The 27091-nt window shown below is 49.6% G+C and overlaps 1 protein-coding gene across 4 annotated transcripts in view; it reads left to right on the top strand.

Annotated features, from left to right (window-relative positions):
- DIP2C (disco interacting protein 2 homolog C) overlaps positions 1-27091 on the top strand; it is a 432829-nt gene that overhangs the window by 365337 nt on the left and 40401 nt on the right. For all 4 annotated transcript variants that reach the window (XM_034929848.3, XM_034929851.3, XM_034929850.3 and 1 more), the window contains 2 exons: positions 4979-5147; positions 7393-7563. In XM_034929848.3, coding sequence (XP_034785739.1) covers positions 4979-5147; positions 7393-7563 — 340 coding nt within the window. The remainder of the gene's footprint in view (positions 1-4978; positions 5148-7392; positions 7564-27091) is intronic.

The raw sequence follows: 27091 nt of genomic DNA, 5'->3' as shown, positions 1-27091 counted from the left end.
AAGTTAGTTCAAGTGGATCATAGATCTTAATGTAAGAGCAAAAATTATAAAAATTTTAGAAAACACAGGAGTAAATTTTCATAATCTTGGTTAGGCACAGAGTTCATCAAAGGTACACTACATAAATACTGATAAACTGGACTTGAACAAAATTTAAAACTTTTGTATATCAAAAGACACAATTAAGTAGAAAGACAAGCCACAGTCTGGGAAAAAAATATTTGCAAATTATAAATCTCATGAAGCACTTCTAAGCACCTATGTAATAAATTTTTTCTTTTTTTTTTTTTTGAGACAGTCTTGCTCTGTCACCCGGGCTGGAGTGCAGTGGCTTGATCTCAGCTTACTGCCACCTCTGCCTCCAAGGTTCAAGTGATTCTCCTGCCTCAGCCTCCCAAGTAGCTGGAACTACAGGCATGCACCACCACACCTGGCTAATTTTTTTGTATTTTTAGTAGAGACAGTGTTTTGCCATGTTGGCCAGGCTGGTCTTGAACTCCTTACCTCAAGTAATCTGCCCGCTTCAGCCTCCCAAAGTGCTGGGATTACAGGCGTGAGCCACTGCACCCAGCCTATGTAATAAACACTCAAAACTCAGAAACAAGCAACATAAACACGGGCAAGAGATCTGAATAGATATCTCACCAGAAGAAGACGTGCAAATGGCCAATAAGGATGTGAAAAGATACCTAGCGTTAATTAGGGAAATGTAAATTAAAACCACAGTGAGATGCCACTTCACACCCACTGGAATGCTGTTACCGAAAACACAGGAAATAAAGTTGGAGAGCTCGTGTTTTCTGACTTCAAAACTTACACTGCAAAGCAACAGTAACCAAGAAGGTGGAAAAACAAATTCTCATACATTGATAGTGGGAATGTAAAATGGGGAAGCCACTGTTTGGCATGATCTTAATTAAGCAGACTTGCTGCATTGACCCAGCAGCTGCACTCCTAGGAGAAGGGAAAGCGAACGTCCACTCAGAGACTTGGTGTGAGTTCCCTGGAACCTCGGTCAACACAAGGAAACAATCCAGGTGTCCGCTAGCAGGTGAATGAACAGGTGACGCCTGCCACGTCCACATGGTGGGTGCTTCTGCACAGGATGAGCTCAGAAGCACCTGCTGAGGGAGGGAAGCGTGGCTGTGTGGTAGGCAGTGTCCAGAAAAGGCAAATTTGTAAAAACAGTAGAATGATGACTGGGGCTGGGGCTGGAAATGGGGCTGACTGCAGATGGACACGGGATCCCTTTCAGGTGATGGGAATGTTCTAGAGTAGTGACCATTTTACAACTCTTCGATTTTACTAAAAGCCATTCTGTGCTTAAAATGAGTGAAACTTAGGGTATGCAAAGTATACCTAAATAAAGCCGACGGGTGTTTTAAAAAGAATAGGCCGGGCGCAGTGGCTCATACCTGTAATCCCAGCACTTTGGGAGGCCGAGGTGGGTGGATCACTTGAGGTCAGGAGTTTGAGACCAGCCTGGCCAACATGATGAAACCTCGTCTCTACTAAAAATACAAAAATTAGCCTGGCGTGGTGGCACACGCCTGTCATCCCAGCTACTCAGGAGCATGAGGCAGGAGAATCACTTGAACCCAGGAGGCAGAGGTTGCATTGAGCCAAGAATGCACCACTGCACTCCAGCCTGGGCGACGGAGTGAGACTCTGTCTCAACAACAACAAAAAATAATAAAGTGCTTCATTGCAGTAACTCAAGTGTGTAGGGAGACCCTGGGCTGGATGGCATGCCTGCTGGCAGAGAGGGTATGACCCAGGACCCCCAGGTGAGATGAACCTGTCTTGTTGAATTCCCAAGTTAGGAGAGTTTTCAGTTGTTGGTATGTTTTGTCAGGTTAGTAATCTGAAATCATCAAATTGCTAATGTGCGAATGTGTATTACTTACCAAAATGTCTATTTTTATTCTTTTTGAAGTTAAGATCTAAAGAACAGCTCAGGTTCCCAACATTCTCAGAGAATAATGTCTTGAGAATAAGCAACCTGCTCTTAAGTAGGTTTGTCTTGTCCATAGCAGAATTTATTGCCAGTGCCAAAAATTAATTTTGGCTAATACAGCAATTAATCAAAATTTGCTGTAGTGAGTGAGGTAAGGGCAATTAGGAAATCATGAGTTGGGTTTTCTATTTGTTTCTGCTGTCAAGATTTGTGTTTTCTTAATGTTGATTTCTTATTTATGGTGATGAGGAGGGAGGTGAAACTATATTTAGTTTTCACAAGTATATTTGAAATTCTCTGGCCAGGAATTCACACTGGGTTCCCAAGCCCGTTGTGTGCTGACAGTTCTGACAGAGCAAATCATTAATGCTGATGTGTATTTTTGAGGAAGCCACTTCCAGGGACACTTAGAAATGGTTAAAATGACTTCGGGTGTCCGAGGCAGGAGGATTGCTTAAACCTAGGCGTTCAAGACCAGCCTGGGCAACATAGTGAGACCCCATCTCCACAAAAAAAGTTTTAAGTTAGCCAGTCATGGTGGTACGTGCCTCTAGTCCCAGATACTTGGGAAGTGGGAGGATCACTTGAGCCCATGAGGTCAGGGCTGCAGTGAGCTGTGATCACACCGCTGCACTCTAGCCTGGGTGACAAAGTAAGACTCTGTCTCAGAAAAAAAGAAAAGAAGTGGTTAATATGGTAAATGTTATGTTACATATGTTTTACCACAGTAAAATTTTTAAAACTAAGACGAAATGGCCAGTTTAGAGCAGAGTAAAAATTCGAGGCCTGATATTCACCCCTTATGTGCCTAACCCTGTTCTCAAAGGATTAAACCCTTGAATAGTTCACTATTTGCTAGAAAGTCGTCCCTCGGTGTCCACGGAGGAGATAGGTTCCGGGACCACTGCAGAAAGCAAAGAGCGAGGATGCTCAAGTCCGTGATATAAAATGGCATCGTACGAGCACATCACCTATGCACTTCCTCTCTCATGTTTTAAATAATTTCTGGATTACTTGTAATACCTAACACAATGTAAATGCTGTGTGAATAGTTGTACTATGTTGTTTAGTCACTAATGACAAGAAAATCTACAAGTTAGGTATAGATGCAGATTTTTTCATGAATATCTTTGATTCATGGTTGAAGCCAGGGGTGAGGAACCCACAGACACAGAGGGCTCTGTGTCCTTTTGAAAAGAATAAATCAAGCTTTGGAATAGAGAATGAGGAAAGAAATGGAAAATTGCCCAAAAACGCCTTTGTCACATTTGCCGAAGAGTAGTTTTTCATACTAAGGGTCCCGTTTGAAATAAATTTTGTTAGCCAACCTAACTTCCTTACATTTCTTTAGTTGGATTCTCTTATAAACAATTATGAAAATTTTTAAATGAGATTGGCTACATTAAAGAACTGGCTTTAGTATTATAGCATAATAGTTAACAAGGCCTAACTCGTTAATCACAGTGCTGTTTCACTGATAAAATTTTCCGTAGGCCTCTTATGGCAGCTCATGCCTATAGTCCTAGCACTTTGGGAGGCTAAGACAGGAGGAGTACTTGAAGCCAGGAGTTTGAGACCAGCCTGGGCAACATTACGAAATGCTATCTCTCCAAAAAAAAAATTAGCCAGGCATAGTGTTGTGCATCTGTAATCCCAGCTACTCAGGGGCTGAGGTAGGAGGATGGCCTCAGCTTGAAAGGCAGAGGTTATAGTGAACCCGGATCACACCACTGCACTCCAGTCTGGGTGACAGAGTGAGACCCTGTCTCAAAAAAAAAAAAAAAAAATTGTGTAGGTTGGGCATGGTGGCTCATGCCTGTAATCCCAACACTTTGGGAGGCCCAGGCACATCTTACATGGCCACAGCAGGAACAAGAGAGGATTGCTTGAGCCCAGAAGTTCAAGACGAGCCTAGGCAACACAGTGAGACCCTACCACTGAAAAAAAAAAAAAAAAAAAAAAAAAACACAAGTATGGTGGTGCGTACCTGTGGTCCTACCGACTCAGGCAGGAGGATTGCTGGAGCCCAGGAGTTTGAGGTGACAGGGAGCTATGATTACACCACCCTACTCTAGCCTGGACAACAGAACGTTCCCATTAATTAAATTTTAAATCTTAGAACGTGATTTATCTAGGATATTTTATTTTAATGTATGGCATCTATTGTGAATTCATAGTAGTAAACAAAAAAATTAAAACCATTAAAAATGTAGTTTTGACAAGTTAAATCCACACTTACTTACCCCATCAATTGATGATAAAATATGTAATCTATCACTTCTTCATTTCTCTAAATCTGTTCTCTAGTATGAAGGTAAAATTAAAGAATGGTTATTTTTCTCTATTTCTTCTGTTTGGTAATTCGTTGGGATCATTTTTAAGTAAAAATCCGAACTTAAAAAGATTGAGTGACTAACTTTAATTACCATAATTGTCTTTTTTTCACCCTGGCTGTCAGTTTTCTAAACTAGGTATAGGCCTACTCTTTCTGAAATTGCTGTTTGGTAAATATTTTAGGTTCTGTGGTCTCTGTCCGACCACTCAGCTCAAAGCCACTGGAGACAATATTTAAACAAATGAGTGGTGGTGGCCCTGTTCCAATAAAACTTTATTTACAAAAACAGGAAGTGTCTGTGGTTTGCCAGCTCCTGTTCTGAAGCTGGACTTTTTTTTTTTTAAACCGAAATTTGATCCCTGTGTTTTCTACTAAGAGGATCTAGTTTGCTGATGTCGCAGGTCTGAGAGACATCACAGCATCACAGCATTTAGTAGTCTTAAATGTGTGTTCAAAGTGGTAGTAACTGCCCCATGATTCTGTAGTACGTATTTGCTTTTCAGAAGGCTTTCGTGAACATGGTTGCAGTTTGCAGCGTTGGCTTTACTGTGCCCTTCTACAGATGGCAGCACGGGCTGTTCCAAGTCCTCCTTTTCCTTGGAGTCAGTGCTGCCCTGAGCCCTCCAGCCTTGCTGAGCTCCAGCCTTGCTGAGCTCCCGCCCTGACAGCCTCTTCTTTCTCTGCAGTGTGTATTCTGGGCACCAGTCCATCCTGATCCCGCCCTCTGAGCTGGAAACCAACCCCGCCTTGTGGCTTCTTGCCGTGAGTCAGTACAAAGTCCGAGACACGTTTTGCTCCTACTCCGTGATGGAGCTGTGCACCAAGGGGCTGGGCTCGCAAACAGAGTCCCTCAAGGTAAGCAGCTCCCTTGGCAGCTCAGTGCCCTGTGAGCCCACAGGGACTCCTTTCTAAGAAGGCACATCTGTGATGGGGTGAAGTTAAAACAGTCCTCCAAAAAAAAACCTGGGTTTAATCTAACGTCACCTGAAGCTTACAAACTGCCTTTATATGAAAATGTTTTTAACATGACTATTTCCCCACGACCACAGACAGTAACAAACAAGAATGTAAAATATTTTCAATGCCTGTCATTCCACTGGGTCTATTTGAAAGATCCTAAATTTGATTTTTTTGTTGGGTGGATTCAGTGTTCAGTGTTCAGAAGATCTTAGGTGATGTTAACTTTATTTGATACTGGTGTTTAAGAAGGTAGGTTTGAATTTAGCCACTCACTTTTATTTTCCCTGGAGACCCTGATTTGTGGGTCTGGACCCTAAGCTCAATTCATTTTACAGTTCAGTTAACAGTGTTGTGTTTCATTTTTTAATAATTGCTATTATGTAAGAATAATAGTATTTCCCTCCATTTAAACCAAGGACATTTTGATACGTATATCTTCATGGTAAATTAAGTAGTCCTTAGCTCCAAGTAACTAGGAGGGAATCTGACCAGTTTTGATAAAATTTCAACTGACTTTGTACTCTTTGGATGTGTGTATGTCTTTGTATATACATGGATTGTGTTTGTGTTTCTGTCATCTACACACAGATCAATAACGCAACAGTACATTTATCTGTCCTGCATTGTTTTCCTAATGCATAAAGCTTGAACAGGAAAGCAAAATGCAAGATAACTTTATGTAACATAAGTAATTGTGCAATCATTTTAAGTTTTGTATTTATATAGGAAAAAGTTAGCACTATTCATGTTCATCTATATTGTATTAGAAAGTGAGTACATTTTCATGACCTTCTTGTTGGCACATATATAAATAACCAGAATAAAATCATGACATAGTTGAGGGTCAGTATGCATTTTACGTATTCATTTCATCCTTACAATAGCTCTCTGAAATAGGAGCCCTTATTGTCTCCATTTTAAAGCTGAGGAAACTTATGTCACAGAGAAATTAAGCGACCTTTCCAGGTTCTTAGGCTGAACGAACCTGGAGCCAAATTTAGAATCTTTGGCTTCAGACCTGCTGTTGCAGCTGCATGCTGCTTTACCTCTCAGACATGCGCGCGTGTGAATATGTAATTTGTATCACCCAGACTTGAGTTTTTCCTGTTTAACTCTGTACAGTCGTGTCTGTACACTGAGCACGAATGTCAAAGCCAGCTCGAGCTGTGCATCCTCCTTGCTCAGGACCCTTGTCGGTTGTCCGTGTGCCGAGGCTGCCTTGAAAGGGTTCGCAGGGCCTGACGGTTGGGGTTTTGGTGGCCACCCCCTTAGCAGCTCTGGCTTGCGCTCCAAGACGCAGTCATTCACGGCTCGCCCTCACATTCACAAGCCGTTCCTATCGCTCCCTTACTTTCCCTCTGCTCGGCCCAGGTAGTGCCACAGAGTGAGCTGAGCTTAACTCCTTGAAATTCCTGTATGACTTTTTCTGTTGTGCTCGGCTGACTGAATTTGGTGTGGAAACTGAGATGTTGTTAATCTTATGCTTACTGTGGAAACAGACACGCTTGAGAATGAGAAGAAATTCTTGGCGTAATGGGACATAAATGGAGCACTGTCTATGAAGTCATCCAAAAATTTTAGTTTTATATTCCTATATATTAAAATGTAGGTTTTCAGGCTGGGTATGGTGGTACATGTCTGCAGTCCCAGCTCCTTGGGAGACCACAAGGTGGGAGGGTCACTTGAGCCCAGGAGTTCAACTCCAGCCTGGGCAGCATAGCAAGATCCCATCTCTTTAACATATGTACATTTTTCCCGTTCCTCTCCAGTGTGTGTTCTGGTACATCCATGCCGAGAAGAATGTATCAGATGCCTCTCTTTTCCCAAACGGGCTTTCATCATCTCAGCCAGGAAGTTGCTTTTCCTCAACCTTTTTCCTCATAACAGTTTTTGCTGTGGCTCCAGGTGGCTGTTTGAGACGTTTTGTAATTCCATTCTTAATCATTTGAATAGTTGTGTGAATGTTTTTTCACCAACTCCTGGGTTTGTTACATTGAAGAAGTGGACACAGGTGGCCCTGGAAATGCATAGCTGTGTTGAGTTTTCCGATGTTTACCTGGGGATCTGCCAGAAGGAGTCTCTGGCTCACTCCAAGCTCGACACATGGGGGCTGACTCGGTTTCTCTGTCATCATCTCCAGGCACGAGGGCTGGACTTGTCCCGAGTGAGGACCTGCGTGGTTGTGGCGGAAGAGCGGCCTCGGATCGCACTCACACAGTCGTTCTCAAAGCTGTTTAAGGACCTGGGCCTTCACCCGCGGGCCGTCAGCACCTCGTTCGGTTGCAGGGTGAACCTGGCGATTTGCTTGCAGGTGAGATTCGGCGACATCACGGCGCTGAGTGGGAAGTGTGGCTCCCGGGGTGGGTACAGCACAGACTGGCTCCACTCGTCTCCCTCGGCTGATGCTTAGCTACATTCAGAAGAGATCTTTCAGTCACACGCATGCGGTTGGTGCAGATCTCTGTTTCTTTAAACTACAGTCTACGTTCGTATCCGTTATTCATAACAAGCATTCATAGCACTTGCTCTGTCCTGGAACATTTTAACTTTTGTGACAGGGGTAGCAGTTTGTCCAGACCTCTGCTGTTGGACTTTTTAAAGATTAGATACTAGACAGATGAAGAAACCAGTCCCTCGAAGTACTTAGTCCCATGTGTGTAGACGATCGCTGTAGGAAGAACTTAATGACATTGAGCAGGTTCTGGGATTTGCTGCTGCAGTGGCATTTTAGAAACAGCAAAGCCGCACTTCTGGGAAACAGGCGTAAGTGAAGGAGCTCTAGCAAGACAGCCTTGCATGAGCAGTGGCTGACAAGCTGCAGGCAGAGCTGCGGATTTGCTTCCTGGAAGAATAAGGGCTTCCCTCTCAGCAGGTGCTGGTGAGGCAAACGGTTGGTGTGCATCCCCTTCACCTCCCTCTCCCCACCCCCTATCCTACTTGTGATCCCAGAGTGATTGCTTAAGGTTGCTGCTGGGTGAGCCTCCAAAGGCTCCATCTGCCCTTTTCATGCCTGTCTAGGTGCTTGGAGTTAGCCACTAGGTCAGAGGAGGGAACCTCCTCTCTTCCCGAGATCACTTCAGAAAAAGTAGCTGCAGAAAGCTTTTCTTGATTTTCTTTTACTTTTTTGAGACAGGGTATCACTCTGTCACCCAGGCTGGAGTGCGGTGGCGTCATGGCTCACTGCAGCCTCAACCCCCCACCCCTGCTCCCAGGCTCAAGCAACCCTCCCACCTCAGCCTCCCACATGGCTGGGACTACAGGTACACACCACCACGCCTGGCTAATTTTTGTATTTTTTGTGGAGACGGGGTTTCACCATGTTGCCCAGGCTGGTCTTGAACTCCTCAGCTTAACGATCTGTCTGCCTTGGCCTCCCAAAGTGCTGGGATTACAGACGTGAGCCACTGCACCCGGCCTTTTTTTTAATTTTCATAAATGTGGTGTTCCTTCCTTCTGTCTTCCTTCTCTTTTAATTATTATAATAGCTCCATTTTTAAGAAATTATAAATTACCAAATTTCTCTCAAGAGTCAGTTAAACCTTGTCCTATGATTAAAATAATACCCTTTTCTAAGAGGTCATCTGAAGAATTAGATTTATCTCACCAAACTAGTTCTTAAAATATTGAAGTTTTCTCTGCCTATTCACCTTTTTCTGTTCCTCATAAATGTTTATCGCCATCTATCCCATTAGGAGAAATAGGAAATGCAGAAGTCTGCTTCTTAAATTCAGCAATAGTGTGATGTCTCACTTGTCTCCGTCCACCAGTGACAGGGACCCCCGGGCAAGAGGAAATCAGTGATTTGTGAGAGATGGCACCGGCCACGGCGAGGCTGCTGCTTCTGGCTTTGTCTCTTAAAATGTCAAGGTGGCGCTGAAGGGAGAGAGCAGAGAGGAACCCTTAGCATCGTGCCTTCCAGCAGGTGACAGAGTTCAACGTGTGGTGTAAAAGTGGCCTCTTGTAGAGTACATACATTGATTTTCCTCTTTACTTTTTCATTTATTTCTATCCACCTGGATCCAAAATGTTTTTTTTTTGTTTGTTTGTTTTTGAGATGGAGTCTCACTCTGTTGCCCAGGCTGGAGTGCATTGCCGTGATCTGGGCTCACTGCAAGCTCCACCTGCTGGGTTCACGCCATTCTCCTGCCTCAGCTTCCCCAGCAGCTGGGACTACAGGTGCTCGCCACCAAGCCCAGCTAATTTTTTGTATTTTTAGTACAGATGGGGTTTCCCCGTGTTAGCCAGCATGGTTTCGATCTCTTGACCTCGTGATCCGCCCTCCTTTGCCTCCTAAAGTACTGGGATTACAGGCATGAGCCACCACGCCCAGCCGCAAAATGTTTTAAGATGGTTTACAAGGAAGGAGTATGCTCAGTAGGAGAAGATAAAATACACTAAAAAAGAACCAAAACATGGAGATGAAAGAAAAAAAGCACAGGAAAGGGACAGAGTGAAGAACAGAGTTGGCGTGCTGGTGTTTTCCACAAGGCTTCTGAAGCGTGCCACCGTCCTTACCTCGGCACCAGGGCGGGGCCGGACACGTGGTGGATATTGAATGAATGTGCGCCGTGGGAGTGTTGTGCACGGTTCTGTATTCTTAATAGGAAATGGCAATATGTTCTTGTGCAGAAGATAATTTTGTCAATATGACCGCTAAATCAGAATTCAGTATTGGTAATCATGGGTCATGGCGTTATTTTGCAATCTTGGCAGCATCTTTAAGCATTTTTGTCCATGTTCAGTTTTCTACTTGACCTATTCCTAACTCCTTTCGGTCAGCCTTTCCTTGTCTGCATAGTATTGGAAAATAGTTGGAAGTATCCAAGTGTCTACCAGCAGAGAGAAATTAAATTTATGTACAAAGCAATGCGGGCTCACCTCCCCTTGCCAGAATCTTTGAGGGCAGGTGTGCTTCAGAATTAGGTTTCTGGCTTTGTGAGAGGTGATGTGGCACAGATGCCATACATGATGCCACAGCTCAGTATCACATGTGCCAGTGCTCCTGCAGCAAGGAAGGGTGGGGGCCCCAGACTTGAAGGGGCTCATGTCAGCCTAGGTCAAATTTTACTACAAAGAAACTTAAAGTTTGTGCCATCATCAAACATTTCTCACAGTCAGTGAGTTGGACAGTAGGCATGTAGATAATTTTTTCAGGAAGTGACTCATTTTAGTAAAAGCGAGCAGTGAGAGGATAGAGTGCCACGAACATGGGGAGGCGTTCTGGGGGAGGGCAGTCAGGAACGCTTCAGCAGAGCACAGTGAAAGGGCGGAGTCATGCGGGCGAGAGTCCAGCGAAGGCAGCCGTAAGTGCAGAGGCTACAGGCAGAGCTGGTCTTTGGAAACACTCATTTTCTAGAATCTGCAAAATTAAAAAAACCTGATGGTGATAGAAACAAGCAGAGTGGAGAAGCCCAGGATCCAGCGGCAGAAACCACCTCTCGCTCCCTGGCTGTCCATAGAGCCCAGCACACAGGACATGCCTGGTACATTAAATGTACGGACCACACTGCTCATGAGTCCTAATAAGGAAAGCCTGAAATGTTTCTGAATTTTGTATACATTGAACTTATTTTTCTTTATAAAAGAATATTTTTAGAAAACAAAATCAGAAAATACACTTTAGCTTATAAATAACACTCATAAACCCATCTACCCTGAGATAATCACAATTAATCATTTGATGTAAAAAATCAAAAACACAAAAAATAAAGATACTGCCAGAATTCCAAACCTTCTACCTAAATATTTAAAGATGTTGAAAAATGTAGCTTTCAGTTTGAAGCAGCAGCATCGTGAGTGAGTGTGGAAACGGGGGTGTCTGCTCTCAGACTGACTGCGTTCTAACAACACTGGTTTCTCACTGGACCCCCGCACCCCCGACTGACTGTTCTAACAGCGCTGGTCTCTCACTGGACCCCCGCACCCCCGACTGACTGTTCTAACAGCGCTGGTCTCTCACTGGACCCCCGCACCCCCGACTGACTGTTCTAACAGCGCTGGTCTCTCACTGGACCCCCGCACCCCCGACTGACTGTTCTAACAGCGCTGGTCTCTCACTGGACCCCCGCACCCCCGACTGACTGTTCTAACAGCGCTGGTCTCTCACTGGACCCCCGCGCCCCCGACTGACCGCGTTCTAACAGCGCTGGTCTCTCACTGGACCCCCGTACCCCCGACTGACTGTTCTAACAGCGCTGGTCTCTCACTGGACCCCCGCGCCCCCGACTGACTGCGTTCTAACAACACTGGTTTCTCACTGGACCCCCGTACCCCCGACTGACTGTTCTAACAGCGCTGGTCTCTCACTGGACCCCCGCACCCCCGACTGACTGTTCTAACAGTGCTGGTCTCTCACCGGACCCCCGCACGCACCCCCGACTGACCGTTCTAACAGCGCTGGTCTCTCACTGGACCCCCGCACCCCCGACTGACTGTTCTAACAGCGCTGGTCTCTCACTGGACCCCCGCACCCCCGACTGACTGTTCTAACAGCGCTGGTCTCTCACTGGACCCCCGCACGCACCCCCGACTGACTGTTCTAACAGTGCTGGTCTCTCACTGGACCCCCGCACCCCCGACTGACTGTTCTAACAGCGCTGGTCTCTCACTGGACCCCCGCGCCCCCGACTGACTGCGTTCTAACAACACTGGTTTCTCACTGGACCCCCGTACCCCCGACTGACTGTTCTAACAGCGCTGGTCTCTCACTGGACCCCCGCACCCCCGACTGACTGTTCTAACAGTGCTGGTCTCTCACCGGACCCCCGCACGCACCCCCGACTGACCGTTCTAACAGCGCTGGTCTCTCACTGGACCCCCGCACGCACCCCCGACTGACTGTTCTAACAGTGCTGGTCTCTCACTGGACCCCCGCACCCCCGACTGACTGTTCTAACAGCGCTGGTCTCTCACTGGACCCCCGCACCCCCGACTGACTGTTCTAACAGCGCTGGTCTCTCACTGGACCCCCGCACCCCCGACTGACTGTTCTAACAGTGCTGGTCTCTCACTGGACCCCCGCGCCCCCGACTGACCGCGTTCTAACAGCGGTGGTCTCTCACTGGACCCCCGCACCCCCGACTGACTGTTCTAACAGCGCTGGTCTCTCACTGGACCCCCGCACGCACCCCCGACTGACTGTTCTAACAGCGCTGGTCTCTCACTGGACCCCCGCACGCACCCCCGACTGACTGTTCTAACAGCGCTGGTCTCTCACTGGACCCCCGCACCCCCGACTGACTGTTCTAACAGCGCTGGTCTCTCACTGGACCCCCGCATCCCCGACTGACTGTTCTAACAGTGCTGGTCTCTCACCGGACCCCCGCACGCACCCCCGACTGACCGTTCTAACAGCGCTGGTCTCTCACTGGACCCCCGCACCCCCGACTGACTGTTCTAACAGCGCTGGTCTCTCACTGGACCCCCGCACGCACCCCCGACTGACTGTTCTAACAGCGCTGGTCTCTCACTGGACCCCCGCACCCCCGACTGACTGTTCTAACAGCGCTGGTCTCTCACTGGACCCCCGCACCCCCGACTGACTGTTCTAACAGCGCTGGTCTCTCACTGGACCCCCGCACCCCCGACTGACTGTTCTAACAGCGCTGGTCTCTCACTGGACCCCCGCACCCCCGACTGACCGTTCTAACAGCGCTGGTCTCTCACTGGACCCCCGCACCCCCGACTGACCGTTCTAACAGCGCTGGTCTCTCACTGGACCCCCGCACGCACCCCCGACTGACCGTTCTAACAGCGCTGGTCTCTCACTGGACCCCCGCACGCACCCCCGACTGACTGTTCTAACAGCGCTGGTCTCTCACTGGACCCCCGCACGCACCCCCGACTGACTGTTCTAACAGCGCTGGTCTCTCACTGGACCCCCGCACGCACCCCCGACTGACTGTTCTAACAGCGCTGGTCTCTCACTGGACCCCCGCACGCACCCCCGACTGACTGTTCTAACAGCGCTGGTCTCTCACTGGACCCCCGCACGCACCCCCGACTGACTGTTCTAACAGCGCTGGTCTCTCACTGGACCCCCGCACGCACCCCCGACTGACTGTTCTAACAGCGCTGGTCTCTCACTGGACCCCCGCACGCACCCCCGACTGACCGTTCTAACAGCGCTGGTCTCTCACTGGACCCCCGCATCCCCGACTGACCGTTCTAACAGCGCTGGTCTCTCACCGGACCCCCGCACGCACCCCCGACTGACCGTTCTAACAGCGCTGGTCTCTCACTGGACCCCCGCACCCCCGACTGACTGTTCTAACAGCGCTGGTCTCTCACTGGACCCCCGCACGCACCCCCGACTGACTGTTCTAACAGCGCTGGTCTCTCACTGGACCCCCGCACCCCCGACTGACTGTTCTAACAGCGCTGGTCTCTCACTGGACCCCCGCGCCCCCGACTGACTGCGTTCTAACAACACTGGTTTCTCACCGGACCCCCGTGCCCCCGACTGACTGTTCTAACAGCGCTGGTCTCTCACTGGACCCCCGCACCCCCGACTGACTGTTCTAACAGTGCTGGTCTCTCACCGGACCCCCGCACGCACCCCCGACTGACCGTTCTAACAGCGCTGGTCTCTCACTGGACCCCCGCACCCCCGACTGACTGTTCTAACAGCGCTGGTCTCTCACTGGACCCCCGCACCCCCGACTGACTGTTCTAACAGCGCTGGTCTCTCACTGGACCCCCGCACGCACCCCCGACTGACTGTTCTAACAGTGCTGGTCTCTCACTGGACCCCCGCACCCCCGACTGACTGTTCTAACAGCGCTGGTCTCTCACTGGACCCCCGCGCCCCCGACTGACTGCGTTCTAACAACACTGGTTTCTCACTGGACCCCCGTACCCCCGACTGACTGTTCTAACAGCGCTGGTCTCTCACTGGACCCCCGCACCCCCGACTGACTGTTCTAACAGTGCTGGTCTCTCACCGGACCCCCGCACGCACCCCCGACTGACCGTTCTAACAGCGCTGGTCTCTCACTGGACCCCCGCACGCACCCCCGACTGACTGTTCTAACAGTGCTGGTCTCTCACTGGACCCCCGCACCCCCGACTGACTGTTCTAACAGCGCTGGTCTCTCACTGGACCCCCGCACCCCCGACTGACTGTTCTAACAGCGCTGGTCTCTCACTGGACCCCCGCACCCCCGACTGACTGTTCTAACAGTGCTGGTCTCTCACTGGACCCCCGCGCCCCCGACTGACCGCGTTCTAACAGCGGTGGTCTCTCACTGGACCCCCGCACCCCCGACTGACTGTTCTAACAGCGCTGGTCTCTCACTGGACCCCCGCACGCACCCCCGACTGACTGTTCTAACAGCGCTGGTCTCTCACTGGACCCCCGCACGCACCCCCGACTGACTGTTCTAACAGCGCTGGTCTCTCACTGGACCCCCGCACCCCCGACTGACTGTTCTAACAGCGCTGGTCTCTCACTGGACCCCCGCATCCCCGACTGACTGTTCTAACAGTGCTGGTCTCTCACCGGACCCCCGCACGCACCCCCGACTGACCGTTCTAACAGCGCTGGTCTCTCACTGGACCCCCGCACCCCCGACTGACTGTTCTAACAGCGCTGGTCTCTCACTGGACCCCCGCACGCACCCCCGACTGACTGTTCTAACAGCGCTGGTCTCTCACTGGACCCCCGCACCCCCGACTGACTGTTCTAACAGCGCTGGTCTCTCACTGGACCCCCGCACCCCCGACTGACTGTTCTAACAGCGCTGGTCTCTCACTGGACCCCCGCACCCCCGACTGACCGTTCTAACAGCGCTGGTCTCTCACTGGACCCCCGCACCCCCGACTGACTGTTCTAACAGCGCTGGTCTCTCACTGGACCCCCGCACCCCCGACTGACCGTTCTAACAGCGCTGGTCTCTCACTGGACCCCCGCACGCACCCCCGACTGACCGTTCTAACAGCGCTGGTCTCTCACTGGACCCCCGCACGCACCCCCGACTGACTGTTCTAACAGCGCTGGTCTCTCACTGGACCCCCGCACGCACCCCCGACTGACTGTTCTAACAGCGCTGGTCTCTCACTGGACCCCCGCACGCACCCCCGACTGACTGTTCTAACAGCGCTGGTCTCTCACTGGACCCCCGCACGCACCCCCGACTGACTGTTCTAACAGCGCTGGTCTCTCACTGGACCCCCGCACGCACCCCCGACTGACTGTTCTAACAGCGCTGGTCTCTCACTGGACCCCCGCACCCCCGACTGACTGTTCTAACAGCGCTGGTCTCTCACTGGACCCCCGCATCCCCGACTGACCGTTCTAACAGCGCTGGTCTCTCACCGGACCCCCGCACGCACCCCCGACTGACCGTTCTAACAGCGCTGGTCTCTCACTGGACCCCCGCACCCCCGACTGACTGTTCTAACAGCGCTGGTCTCTCACTGGACCCCCGCACGCACCCCCGACTGACTGTTCTAACAGCGCTGGTCTCTCACTGGACCCCCGCACCCCCGACTGACTGTTCTAACAGCGCTGGTCTCTCACTGGACCCCCGCACCCCCGACTGACTGTTCTAACAGCGCTGGTCTCTCACTGGACCCCCGCACCCCCGACTGACTGTTCTAACAGCGCTGGTCTCTCACTGGACCCCCGCACCCCCGACTGACCGTTCTAACAGCGCTGGTCTCTCACTGGACCCCCGCACGCACCCCCGACTGACCGTTCTAACAGCGCTGGTCTCTCACTGGACCCCCGCACGCACCCCCGACTGACTGTTCTAACAGCGCTGGTCTCTCACTGGACCCCCGCACGCACCCCCGACTGACTGTTCTAACAGCGCTGGTCTCTCACTGGACCCCCGCACGCACCCCCGACTGACTGTTCTAACAGCGCTGGTCTCTCACTGGACCCCCGCACGCACCCCCGACTGACTGTTCTAACAGCGCTGGTCTCTCACTGGACCCCCGCACGCACCCCCGACTGACTGTTCTAACAGCGCTGGTCTCTCACTGGACCCCCGCACGCACCCCCGACTGACTGTTCTAACAGCGCTGGTCTCTCACCGGACCCCCGCACCCCCGACTGACTGTTCTAACAGCGCTGGTCTCTCACCGGACCCCCGCACCCCCGACTGACTGTTCTAACAGCGCTGGTCTCTCACCGGACCCCCGCACCCCCGACTGACTGTTCTAACAGCGCTGGTCTCTCACCGGACCCCCGCACCCCCGACTGACTGTTCTAACAGCGCTGGTCTCTCACCGGACCCCCGCACCCCCGACTGACTGTTCTAACAGCGCTGGTCTCTCACCGGACCCCCGCACCCCCGACTGACTGTTCTAACAGCGCTGGTCTCTCACCGGACCCCCGCACCCCCGACTGACTGCGTTCTAACAGAGCTGGTCTCTCACCGGACCCCCGCACCCCCGACTGACTGCGTTCTAACAGCGCTGGTCTCTCACCGGACCCCCGCACCCCCGACTGACTGTTCTAACAGCGCTGGTCTCTCACCGGACCCCCGCACCCCCGACTGACTGTTCTAACAGCGCTGGTCTCTCACCGGACCCCCGCACCCCCGACTGACTGTTCTAACAGCGCTGGTCTCTCACTGGACCCCCGCACCCCCGACTGACTGTTCTAACAGCGCTGGTCTCTCAGCAGACCCCCGCACCCCCGACTGACCGCGTTCTAACAGCGCTGGTCTCTCACCGGACCCCCGCACGCACCCCCGACTGACTGTTCTAACAGCGCTGGTCTCTCACTGGACCCCCGCGCCCCCGACTGACCACGTTCTAACAGCGCTGGTCTCTCACTGGACCCCCGCGCCCCCGACTGACTGTTCTAACAGCGCTGGTCTCTCAGCGGACCCCCGCACCCCCGACTGACTGTTCTAACAGCGCTGGTCTCTCAGCGGACCCCCGCACCCCCGACTGACTGCGTTCTAACAGCGCTGGTCTCTCACCGGACCCCCGCACCCCCGACTGACTGCGTTCTAACAGCGCTGGTCTCTCACCGGACCCCCGCACCCCCGACTGACTGTTCTAACAGCGCTGGTCTCTCACCGGACCCCCGCACCCCCGACTGACTGTTCTAACAGCGCTGGTCTCTCACTGGACCCCCGCACCCCCGACTGACTGCGTTCTAACAGCGCTGGTCTCTCACTGGACCCCCGCACCCCCGACTGACTGCGTTCTAACAGCGCTGGTCTCTCACCGGACCCCCGCACCCCCGACTGACTGTTCTAACAGCGCTGGTCTCTCACCGGACCCCCGCACCCCCGACTGACTGTTCTAACAGCGCTGGTCTCTCACTGGACCCCCGCACCCCCGACTGACTGTTCTAACAGCGCTGGTCTCTCACTGGACCCCCGCACCCCCGACTGACTGTTCTAACAGCGCTGGTCTCTCAGCGGACCCCCGCACCCCCGACTGACCGCGTTCTAACAGCGCTGGTCTCTCACCGGACCCCCGCACGCACCCCCGACTGACTGTTCTAACAGCGCTGGTCTCTCACTGGACCCCCGCGCCCCCGACTGACCACGTTCTAACAGCGCTGGTCTCTCACTGGACCCCCGCACCCCCGACTGACTGTTCTAACAGCGCTGGTCTCTCAGCGGACCCCCGCACCCCCGACTGACTGTTCTAACAGCGCTGGTCTCTCAGCGGACCCCCGCACCCCCGACTGACTGCGTTCTAACAGCGCTGGTCTCTCACTGGACCCCCGCACCCCCGACTGACTGCGTTCTAACAGCGCTGGTCTCTCACCGGACCCCCGCACCCCCGACTGACTGTTCTAACAGCGCTGGTCTCTCACCGGACCCCCGCACGCACCCCCGACTGACCGTTCTAACAGCGCTGGTCTCTCACTGGACCCCCGCACCCCCGACTGACTGCGTTCTAACAGCGCTGGTCTCTCACCGGATCCCCGCACGCACCCCCGACTGACCGTTCTAACAGCGCTGGTCTCTCACTGGACCCCCGCGCCCCCGACTGACCGCGTTCTAACAGCGCTGGTCTCTCACCGGACCCCCGCACGCACCCCCGACTGACCGTTCTAACAGCGCTGGTCTCTCACTGGACCCCCGCGCCCCCGACTGACCGCGTTCTAACAGCGCTGGTCTCTCACTGGACCCCCGCACGCACCCCCGACTGACCGTTCTAACAGCGCTGGTCTCTCACTGGACCCCCGCACCCCCGACTGACTGTTCTAACAGCGCTGGTCTCTCACTGGACCCCCGCACCCCCGACTGACTGTTCTAACAGCGCTGGTCTCTCACTGGACCCCCGCACCCCCGACTGACTGTTCTAACAGTGCTGGTCTCTCACCGGACCCCCGCACGCACCCCCGACTGACCGTTCTAACAGCGCTGGTCTCTCACCGGACCCCCGCGCCCCCGACTGACCGCGTTCTAACAGCGCTGGTCTCTCACTGGAGCCCCCGCAGGCCTTCCCTGACTGTGCACCCTGGTGGGGGACGCCTGATGGAGAGAGGGAAGAGTTTTATCTCCAGGAGATAGGGAGCAAACTCAGCAAAGAACATTGTCCAAAAGAGAGAGGGAGCCTCACTCGTGCGCAGCAGGGCTTAGGATGTGTCAGGAGCATCACGGTCAGAGGGGGTCCTGCTCTTCGGGGAAGGCTGAGCTGCACAGTTCATGATTATTATAACTGCAGGATTTAAAGGCCTCACCGGTGCTCCTGAGCAGTGCTGCATCCTCAAGGGCGAAGCCGCATGCAGTTTTACCAGTGCTGACTTGGCGCCTGGACAAGTACTTTTTAGAACACACCTGACACAGGAAACGTTACAGGTGTACAGAGACACATTGGGCGTTTGTTTTTACTTTGCAAAAATCGGCTCCATCAGTGGCATTCTGGTCCTCCCACCATCCAGCCCCAAGCATCTGCCTCCCCTTCGTGCAGTTGTTCCTAAGCCACTTTCTCATGCAGTCTTTCCTGCTTCTGCTTCATAACCTGTACACTGTGCTTGGCCTGGATGGACTCTCCTCTGCCCTCATCCTGCTCCGCCCGGGTCCCCTCCATGGGGCCTTCTCGAACTCTGTCAGCTGCGGTGCTCTCTTTCCTCTGAATTGCCAGTGTACTTTGTTCCTCGTCCTTCACACGTTCCACCTGCTTTATAATTATTTATCACCATGTCCATGTCGCTTCTACTCTGTGAGTAGCTGTTTTACAGAACACAGTTTTTTCTTTGTTGTTGTTGTTACTGTTTGTAGAGACAGGGTCTCACTATGTTGCCTAGGCTGGTCTTGAACTCCTGGCCTCAAGTGACCCTCCCACCTCAGCCTCCCAAAGCACTGGGATTACAGGCGTGAGCCACCACAGTCAGCTAAGAGCATGGCTTTATGAAAGAATCTCCCTCCCTGAGTGTCCAGTGCCATCTCACATCATCACAGTCACTTCTGGATGTTGGATACATTTTGTCAAAGTACTGATACTTGATTTTTTTTTTTTTTTGAGACGGAGTCTTGCTCTTGTCATCCAGGCTGGAGTGTAATGGCATGATCTCGGCTCACTGCAACCTCTGCCCCCTGGGTTCAAGTGATTCTCCTGCCTCAGCCTCCCAAGTAGCTGGGATTACAGGCACCTGCCACCTCGCCGAGCTAATTTTTGTATATTTAGTAGGGACAGGATTTTGCCATGTTGGCCAGGCTGGTCTCAAACTCCTGACCTCGTGATCCTCCCACCTCAGCCTCCCAAAGTTGATTCTTTTAACTGCCAATCTGTGTGTGTAAATACAATTCACATTAGAGAAATTGAACATATACTTAGTTGACTAGAGTCTAGTCTCCCGTGGAAAATGACTTGGCATGATGAATTTTCTCAAAATGAACCCCTGGTGTGAATCTTCACCAGCTAAAAGCTCATGTGCCATCTGTAACTGTTCCTTGCAAATGAAAACCCAGGGTTTGCTATTCTTCAACCTTCTAACAGCATTTTCCTCTCAAATAGGAAGTCTGGGGCTTGCACCTTAAGAGTCATTCACACTGGAAAAATACATTCTTTAGTCATTGCATTGGACCATTGGATTCAGACAGCAACTAGTTAGGTCTTCCCATGCTCTTTAAGGGTATTTTTAGTTGTTTTAAGATGAGAGATGAAGGCCCTGAGAAGTGAACTTTCCTAATTGACAAAGCTAGGAGGTAAAAACAGAACAAAATTTAGAAGTAAAAGCTATTTGTTATTCTTAGGAGTAACATTTCCCAGAATCTTTAGCTGTAAAAAAGACTTTAAAACAATTTCAATTTATTAAATTTATGATAAAAGTGGACATTAGAAAGATCAAATTATGACTTCTGTGTTTAATTAGCTTTCACATAAATTTGTCTTAGTATTATTAGAAGGGGTCACTTATTATTTGGAAATATATTTCTCACAGCCACAATTACTCTTCAAAAATGTAAGCTGGAAGGTCTTTTGTTGCATTAGATTTAGAGATATTGTTCACTGTAACAGAAAAATTGCATCCTCCTTCTAGTAGAAGCAGGGAAGAAAAACATGAGGTCTTCTGTTTTCCAAAAGAGACCTCGGTTGTTTATTTATTAGGAAAAAAACATAAACAGAAACTTGGATTTCTATTATATAGAAAAATAACTGATTTATCTGAGAGGGCAGTTTTATTATAAGTAGCTTTGCGTGGGATTAAATCAACAGTAACTATTGCAGTGACCCTTAAATCTTGAAACTCATACAATGAAAGAGAAATACAGCCCCCCTAGTAATAGAAGGAGTCATGCATTATTGAAAGAAGTGAGCCAGGCGCGGTGGCTCACGCCTGTAATCCCAGCACTTCAGGAGGCTGAGGCGGGTGGATCATTTGAGGTCAGGAGTTCGAGACCAGCTTGCCCAACATAGTAAGACCCTGTCTCTACTAAAAATACAAAAATTAGCCAGGTTCATTGGCATGCATCTGTAATCCCAGCTACTCGGGAGGCTGAGGCAGGGGAATTGCCTGAACTTGGGAGGTGGAGGTTGCAGTGAGCCGAGATCGTGCCACTGTACTCTAGTCTGGGCGACGGAGCAAACAGAGCCAGACTCTGTATAAAAAAAAAAAAAGAAAAAAAAAAGAAAAAAAAAAAAGAAAAAATGTGGAAGGCTCAGGAGATGATGTAAATCTTAATTAATTTTCAAAATAAATAGTTGTAATAATAAGACTTTCATTAACTTGAGCTCTCAGTTTCCTTGTTCCCCTACACTGCTTTTAGGTGAAGGAAATAAATAAGGTGCTGTTGGGGATTTTGAAAGCCTCAGGGAATGAGCCACCGTCAGCAGGAACTTTACGCCCTTTCCTGCTGACACACGGCATCCCAGCCACGCTGGGGATCATGGAAACCATATTCCAGGTATCCTGCACATCAGCCAGCTTTCTGACCTGTAAGCAATGGAAACCTCCTTTGGCAGTTTAAGGCACCAGTGAGTGGCTCTCAGAACCACCAAGGGAGTAGGACCAGCGTTGGGAACCTGCCTATGGGAACCGCTTGTGCAGCAGCTTGTTCTTGTGACGACACCACACCTTGAAGTCTGCACTGCTGACCTTGTTCCTGGACACGAGACTTCCCCACCAGCATGGCATTCCCCAAACCTGGATCATGTCTGGACACCTTCACTGCCGACAGCAAGAGCCCGATTGGTTTGTGCTGTAAATGGATGTGACTGGTTGATCGTCTCCCCACACCCTAGCTTCCAGGAAGGCTGGGAAGGGACTTCTGGTATTTTTACTTCCTATAGAGCCACAAGGGCTCTGTATCCAAACAGGACTCAAAAAGTGGAGGAGTTCTCCCGATACAGGAGGACGGTTGAGATGTATGGTGACCAAAGTGTGGCAGCGGCGGCTGCTCCCACCCCTCCCTTTAGCCATCCAGCATCACTGCATTCTCGTTCTGCCCTTACGCATCTCCATAGCCCCAGGAAGCCACCGTGATGCAGCTGCTGCTTTTACGTCTACTCAGGCACTTGCCCTTCATGCAAAGGGGAGACAAGCCGAAGCCTCTGGAATTACCATGACCGTCATCAAACCCACGACTTTCTAGGTGATGCCTCCTCTTCCTCTGGTTCCATCACTGATATTCTGTGATCTACAGATGGAATTGTAAAATTTACAATTGAGGGATGAAGAGAGAGAAAAGAGGAGGAATATTCGAATTCTACCAGTGTTTTTGGATGTCTCACGTGCCCTAGGCACTGATGGACACTGCACTGAACAGATAATCATGTTGGATCTGCAAGGTGCTAAGTGAGTCTTTCCATCTGTCTCCAGGAATGTTGGAATCACAACTGGAAGAGTCTTAGGGACCAAGGAGATCATGATGAGGGTCTGAGGGGTGTAACTCCACAGCTTCAAGTGTTCGCCTGGCTTTCAGCAAGGGATTCTCTATCACAGTCACAGAACATGCCTGGCTTTTGGTCTATGTCTTGAACCAAAAAACAAGAATCTGAGTTCATCATTCACTCAGTAAGTTCAACAAAAACAGCCGTGCCGTGTCACGTCTGGGTGCTTTCATCTGCTCTGTGGCTTGGCAGCCCCTAAACTAAAGCCTTCCCAGGCCCTCTCTCTAAAGTGTCAGAGCATGGCGTCCAGGCTGCCAGCCTCACGGTGCTTTCCGCACAGCTACTCAGCTCTGCTGTGCCACTCAAAGCAGAAACAGGCAATATGTAAATGAGCAGGCATCGCCGTGCTTCAGTCAAACTTTATGAAAGCCAGTGTTTGGCTGGTCCTGATGACCAGCTTGCTGGTAGATGGCCTGAGCTGAGTTCACACTGTCTGTGGCCCCCACCCCACCAGTAATCCATTCCAGAACCCCCATTTCCTGACAGTTTGTCACCTGCATCAATGCCTGATGACAACATCCAGGTCCATCCATTTGATGCCAACCATAGAAACAAGCTCAATTTGATTTTTGCAAATTTATTTTTTAAATATTTTGGAATTCCATTTTTTATTGAGATGTAGAAGTCACAAGAGACTCTTGTTCCAACCATAACCATCGGAACAATCTGGTTAATACACAGATTCATCGTTTCTAAGATCCATCAGAGAGCTGAAGACTCAAATGTAAATGAATTACATTTCTTCCTAGGAGAAAAGAGACCTGTATGTGGTTTTTCCCATGGCAGAGGAGCCAGGAGAAAGAATTTACCATAAAAAATGATAAAGCAAAAAGTTTCTGAACTTTTTAAAAAACATAAATGGCAGGATGTTGTTTGCAAGGTAGGTGAGAATCCCAGGGGAGTCCTAAAAGTGGATCCATTTTCTCTGAGGCACTCTGAACCTTTAGTGTGCAAAAGGCAGGGGCTCCTGACGGCTGGGAGGTGAGCAGGAAAGCCGCTGGCTCCCCCTCGAGGGTGGCCTGGATCACCCAGCAGAGCCCTGGCTACCCTCCAGGGCAGCCCAAATCACCGTGGGAACTCCACTCACACTTCAACAATGGAGGTGGGATGAGGGCATAGCACATCCCTCTGCAGCACCCTTGCCCTTCACCATGTGTAATGTATTTGCCTTCCAAAGGCTGGGAGTGTGGCAGTGGAATAGAGGAAGCTGGGGGTGAGACTGAAGAGAGAATCACCCAGTTACCTAAAGTGGGTGGAAGGTCTCCTACTGTTGGGAAAGCAGATCTCTCGCCGTGAAGCATAGAAGACATCCAGTGTCAGTGTTCAGGCCCAGCATCTGGATCCTGCCCATAGGCTTGTAAATTCTTTTCTGGGGGTAAATGTTATTTAATCTTTACTGTTCTTTTAAATACAGTCTTCGTTGTTCATAAAACATTGTGTTATATAATCAAAATTTAAAAGACCTGCAAAGAAGCAAGATAAATGGACTCGTGTTCATGAGAGGAGATGGCCCTAGAAAGAGTCAGTAGAAGAGACATGCTGCAATTATCAGAGACTTTGAAATAGCTGTGATAGGTGAGGCCAGGAATTCGTTGAAAAGGTCTACAACATCTGTGAAGAGGTGGGGGGGTATTGCAGAAAGATAAAAACTATGAAAAAAACAAAATGGAAATGCTGGAAATGAAAACTAGTATTAGAAATAAAATTCCCATGGTTTAATAGGAGACTAGATACAGCAGAGGAAAGACTCATTGAATGAACTTGAAGTCTGACCAATAGAAATGACCTAAGCATAAAACAAGGAGAAAAGGCATGAAAATACAGTGGAACAGAGTGTCTGAGGCCCGTGGGTCTAACATACCTGTAGTGATCGGAGCCCCAGAAGGAGCGGTGAGAGAAAATGGGGCAAGAGAACAATTTGAAGACCTATGGCCAGGAGTGAAGGGAAGAATCAACACAAAGATTCAAGAAGCTCAGTCAACTCCAGGCAGAGTAAATGAGAAGAATCACACCCAGACGCTTTGTTGTCCAAACACCGAAAGTCAGTGGCAGAGTCAATCTTAAAGTCCCTGCAGAAATAAAACTAAGTAGGGGGAAGTAATAAAAACAACACTGAGTTCTCATCAGAAGTGCTGGAAGCCAGAATACAGTGGAGTCGTGCATGCAGGCTGCTGAAAGAACTGTTTCTGCTGCAGGAGATCCTTCAGAATGGAAGAGAAAAGCAGATACTTAGCCAACCTAGAGAATCCTTCAGCAAATACACGTCACAAGAAATAGTAAGAATGTCTCAAGGATGAAAATGAATGATAGCAAAACGAAGCCCAAGTTTTTAAGAAGAAATGAAGAATACTGAAAAGAGTAAATACAAGAAAACGTTTTAGAATCTATCAATATGTAGACATGTAAATATTTTTAGTTTGTTTTAAAAGTATTAACTGTTTAAAAATATGAACAGCTGAGGTGTTCGTAGCAAGTGTAGGAATAACAGATGAGACAACAGGAAGTTGGGCCCCGGAAATGCACCGCTGCAAGAATCATTTTCATAGCGCATAACACTATGTGGAGATAGAATGCAATAAATCATGCAAAAAATACACAGAGGGTAAAGTGAAATACCACAAATATTCTATTCATGAGAAAAGGAGGCAGGAAGGGAGGAACAAAGAACAAAAGGGACAAGTAAAGAACCAACAGCAATCACACCAATAAGGACGTGAAAAGTAAATGAACTGTGGATGACGTGATTGCTGAGGTCGGAATGTCTGTGTCCCCCTCCAAAACTTCTGTGTTGAACTATAATCCCTAATGCAGTAGTATAAGACATGAGGCCTTTAGAAGGTGATTAGATCATGAGGATGGAGCCCTCACGAATGGGACTTCCACCCTTATAAAAGAGGCCTAAAGGAACATGTTCATCTGCTCTGCAGGTGCCTCAATCTGGGACTTGCTAGACTCCAGAGCTGTGAGCAGCGGTTACCTAGTCTAAGGTATTTCACAGCAGGCGGAGCAGACGAGCACAGAGGGACTCATATCGCCAGACCCAGCCTCGTCCTGATGCCTTCCCATGCGCAGGAGAGGCAGGCACTGGCCACAGACCATGTGAAGGACGGCGTCCAGCTGCTGGGTGATCCGGTGCAGCACAGGGAGGGCCAACCTCCCTCTCAGGCTTCTTTAAGGAAATCCTGGCTGGTGCCGAGTTTAGAAAGATGAGTTAGCGGTGACGAGACTGGGGAGGGAAGAGCACTCTGGAAGCTGAGCTGAAGCCCCTGCAACTTCAGAGGGGTCAGGAAAGATGGAAAGAGGCCAGGGTGGCTAGAAAGGGAGGACGACAGAGGGCTGCACCAAGCACTGGTCCTTTTCCCAAGATCAGTGGGAAATTGTTACAGGGTTTAAGGCAGGGACCTGTCATATTTAGCTACTGGTTTTGAAAAGATCACTGGGAGTACATCATTAAGGCTTCTCTAAGCCGATAACATTTCCACAGCCCCCAGATTTTAATGCAAATAGAAAAATTCTTCTGGAAATAGTACAAAGAAGTAGTCAAATTTTGTGCCATTTTCCTTTCCATTTGAAGAGTGTCATTTGCTTGGAGACATACAACCCAAACCTTTTCTCGTCTTCTCAGACTTACCTAGTGTACTACATAAGCCCAGTATCAGGTCTTTGGAGTTTGTTTGTTCTTTCACACATTTCTACTTACTATAGCCCTATGTGCAAGTACCAGGTTGTGCTAATATTATGGTGTGTGAATTGCTGAATAGTAAAATCACCAGTCAGCTTAAATGCTAAAATTAGTGCTGTTTTGTGTTTTCTGTGCTGATATTTGGGGTGTGAGTCTGTATATCTTCATCTGAGATTTAAATATAACTCATTTGTTCAATAAGCACTTAATACCTAATTGATATAATACTTTTATGTCAGTAAGAAAGTTATTTTTTGGTATATACATTTGTCCCTCAATGGGGGACAGGTTTCCAGACTCCCTATGGATACCTAAGTCTGCAGATGCTCAGGTCCCTGCTGGAAAATGGCGCAGCATTTGCATAGAACCCATGCACATCCTCCGTGTACTTTAAATCATCTCTAATGACTTGTGATGCCGAATACGATGTAAATGCTGTGTAAATAGTTGTATCATTCAGAGAATTATGACAAAAAGTCTGTGCCTGTTCAGTACAGATGCAGTTTTTTCAAATATTTGGGATTCAAGGTTGGTTAAATCTGAAGATGCGAAACTCACAGATATGGAAGGCTGACTGCTTAACATTTTTATTATATAACTGGATTTTAATGTGAATCCTTTTTTCTCGTTAATATAACTTGGAATTTCAAAAACGCTTTATCTTTGTTTCTGAATGAGCTTTAGTTGGAATGGGTAATGCTGTTTGTCTGTGGGTCCTTTATTGCAAGTATTTGATCCTTAAATACTGAGGGGCACACTTTTGCATTAGGGATCTCCGTATTTAAGGGAACACTGGCTAGCATTCTTTGGCAATATGAAGATTTTGTTAAATACTCCCTCAATATGT

Source organism: Pan paniscus, chromosome 8 (genome assembly GCF_029289425.2).
Source record: "Pan paniscus chromosome 8, NHGRI_mPanPan1-v2.0_pri, whole genome shotgun sequence".
NCBI classification, from domain to species: Eukaryota; Metazoa; Chordata; class Mammalia; order Primates; family Hominidae; genus Pan; species Pan paniscus.
Note: the sequence above shows the minus strand (reverse complement) of the source record. Positions and strands in the feature narration are given on the sequence as shown.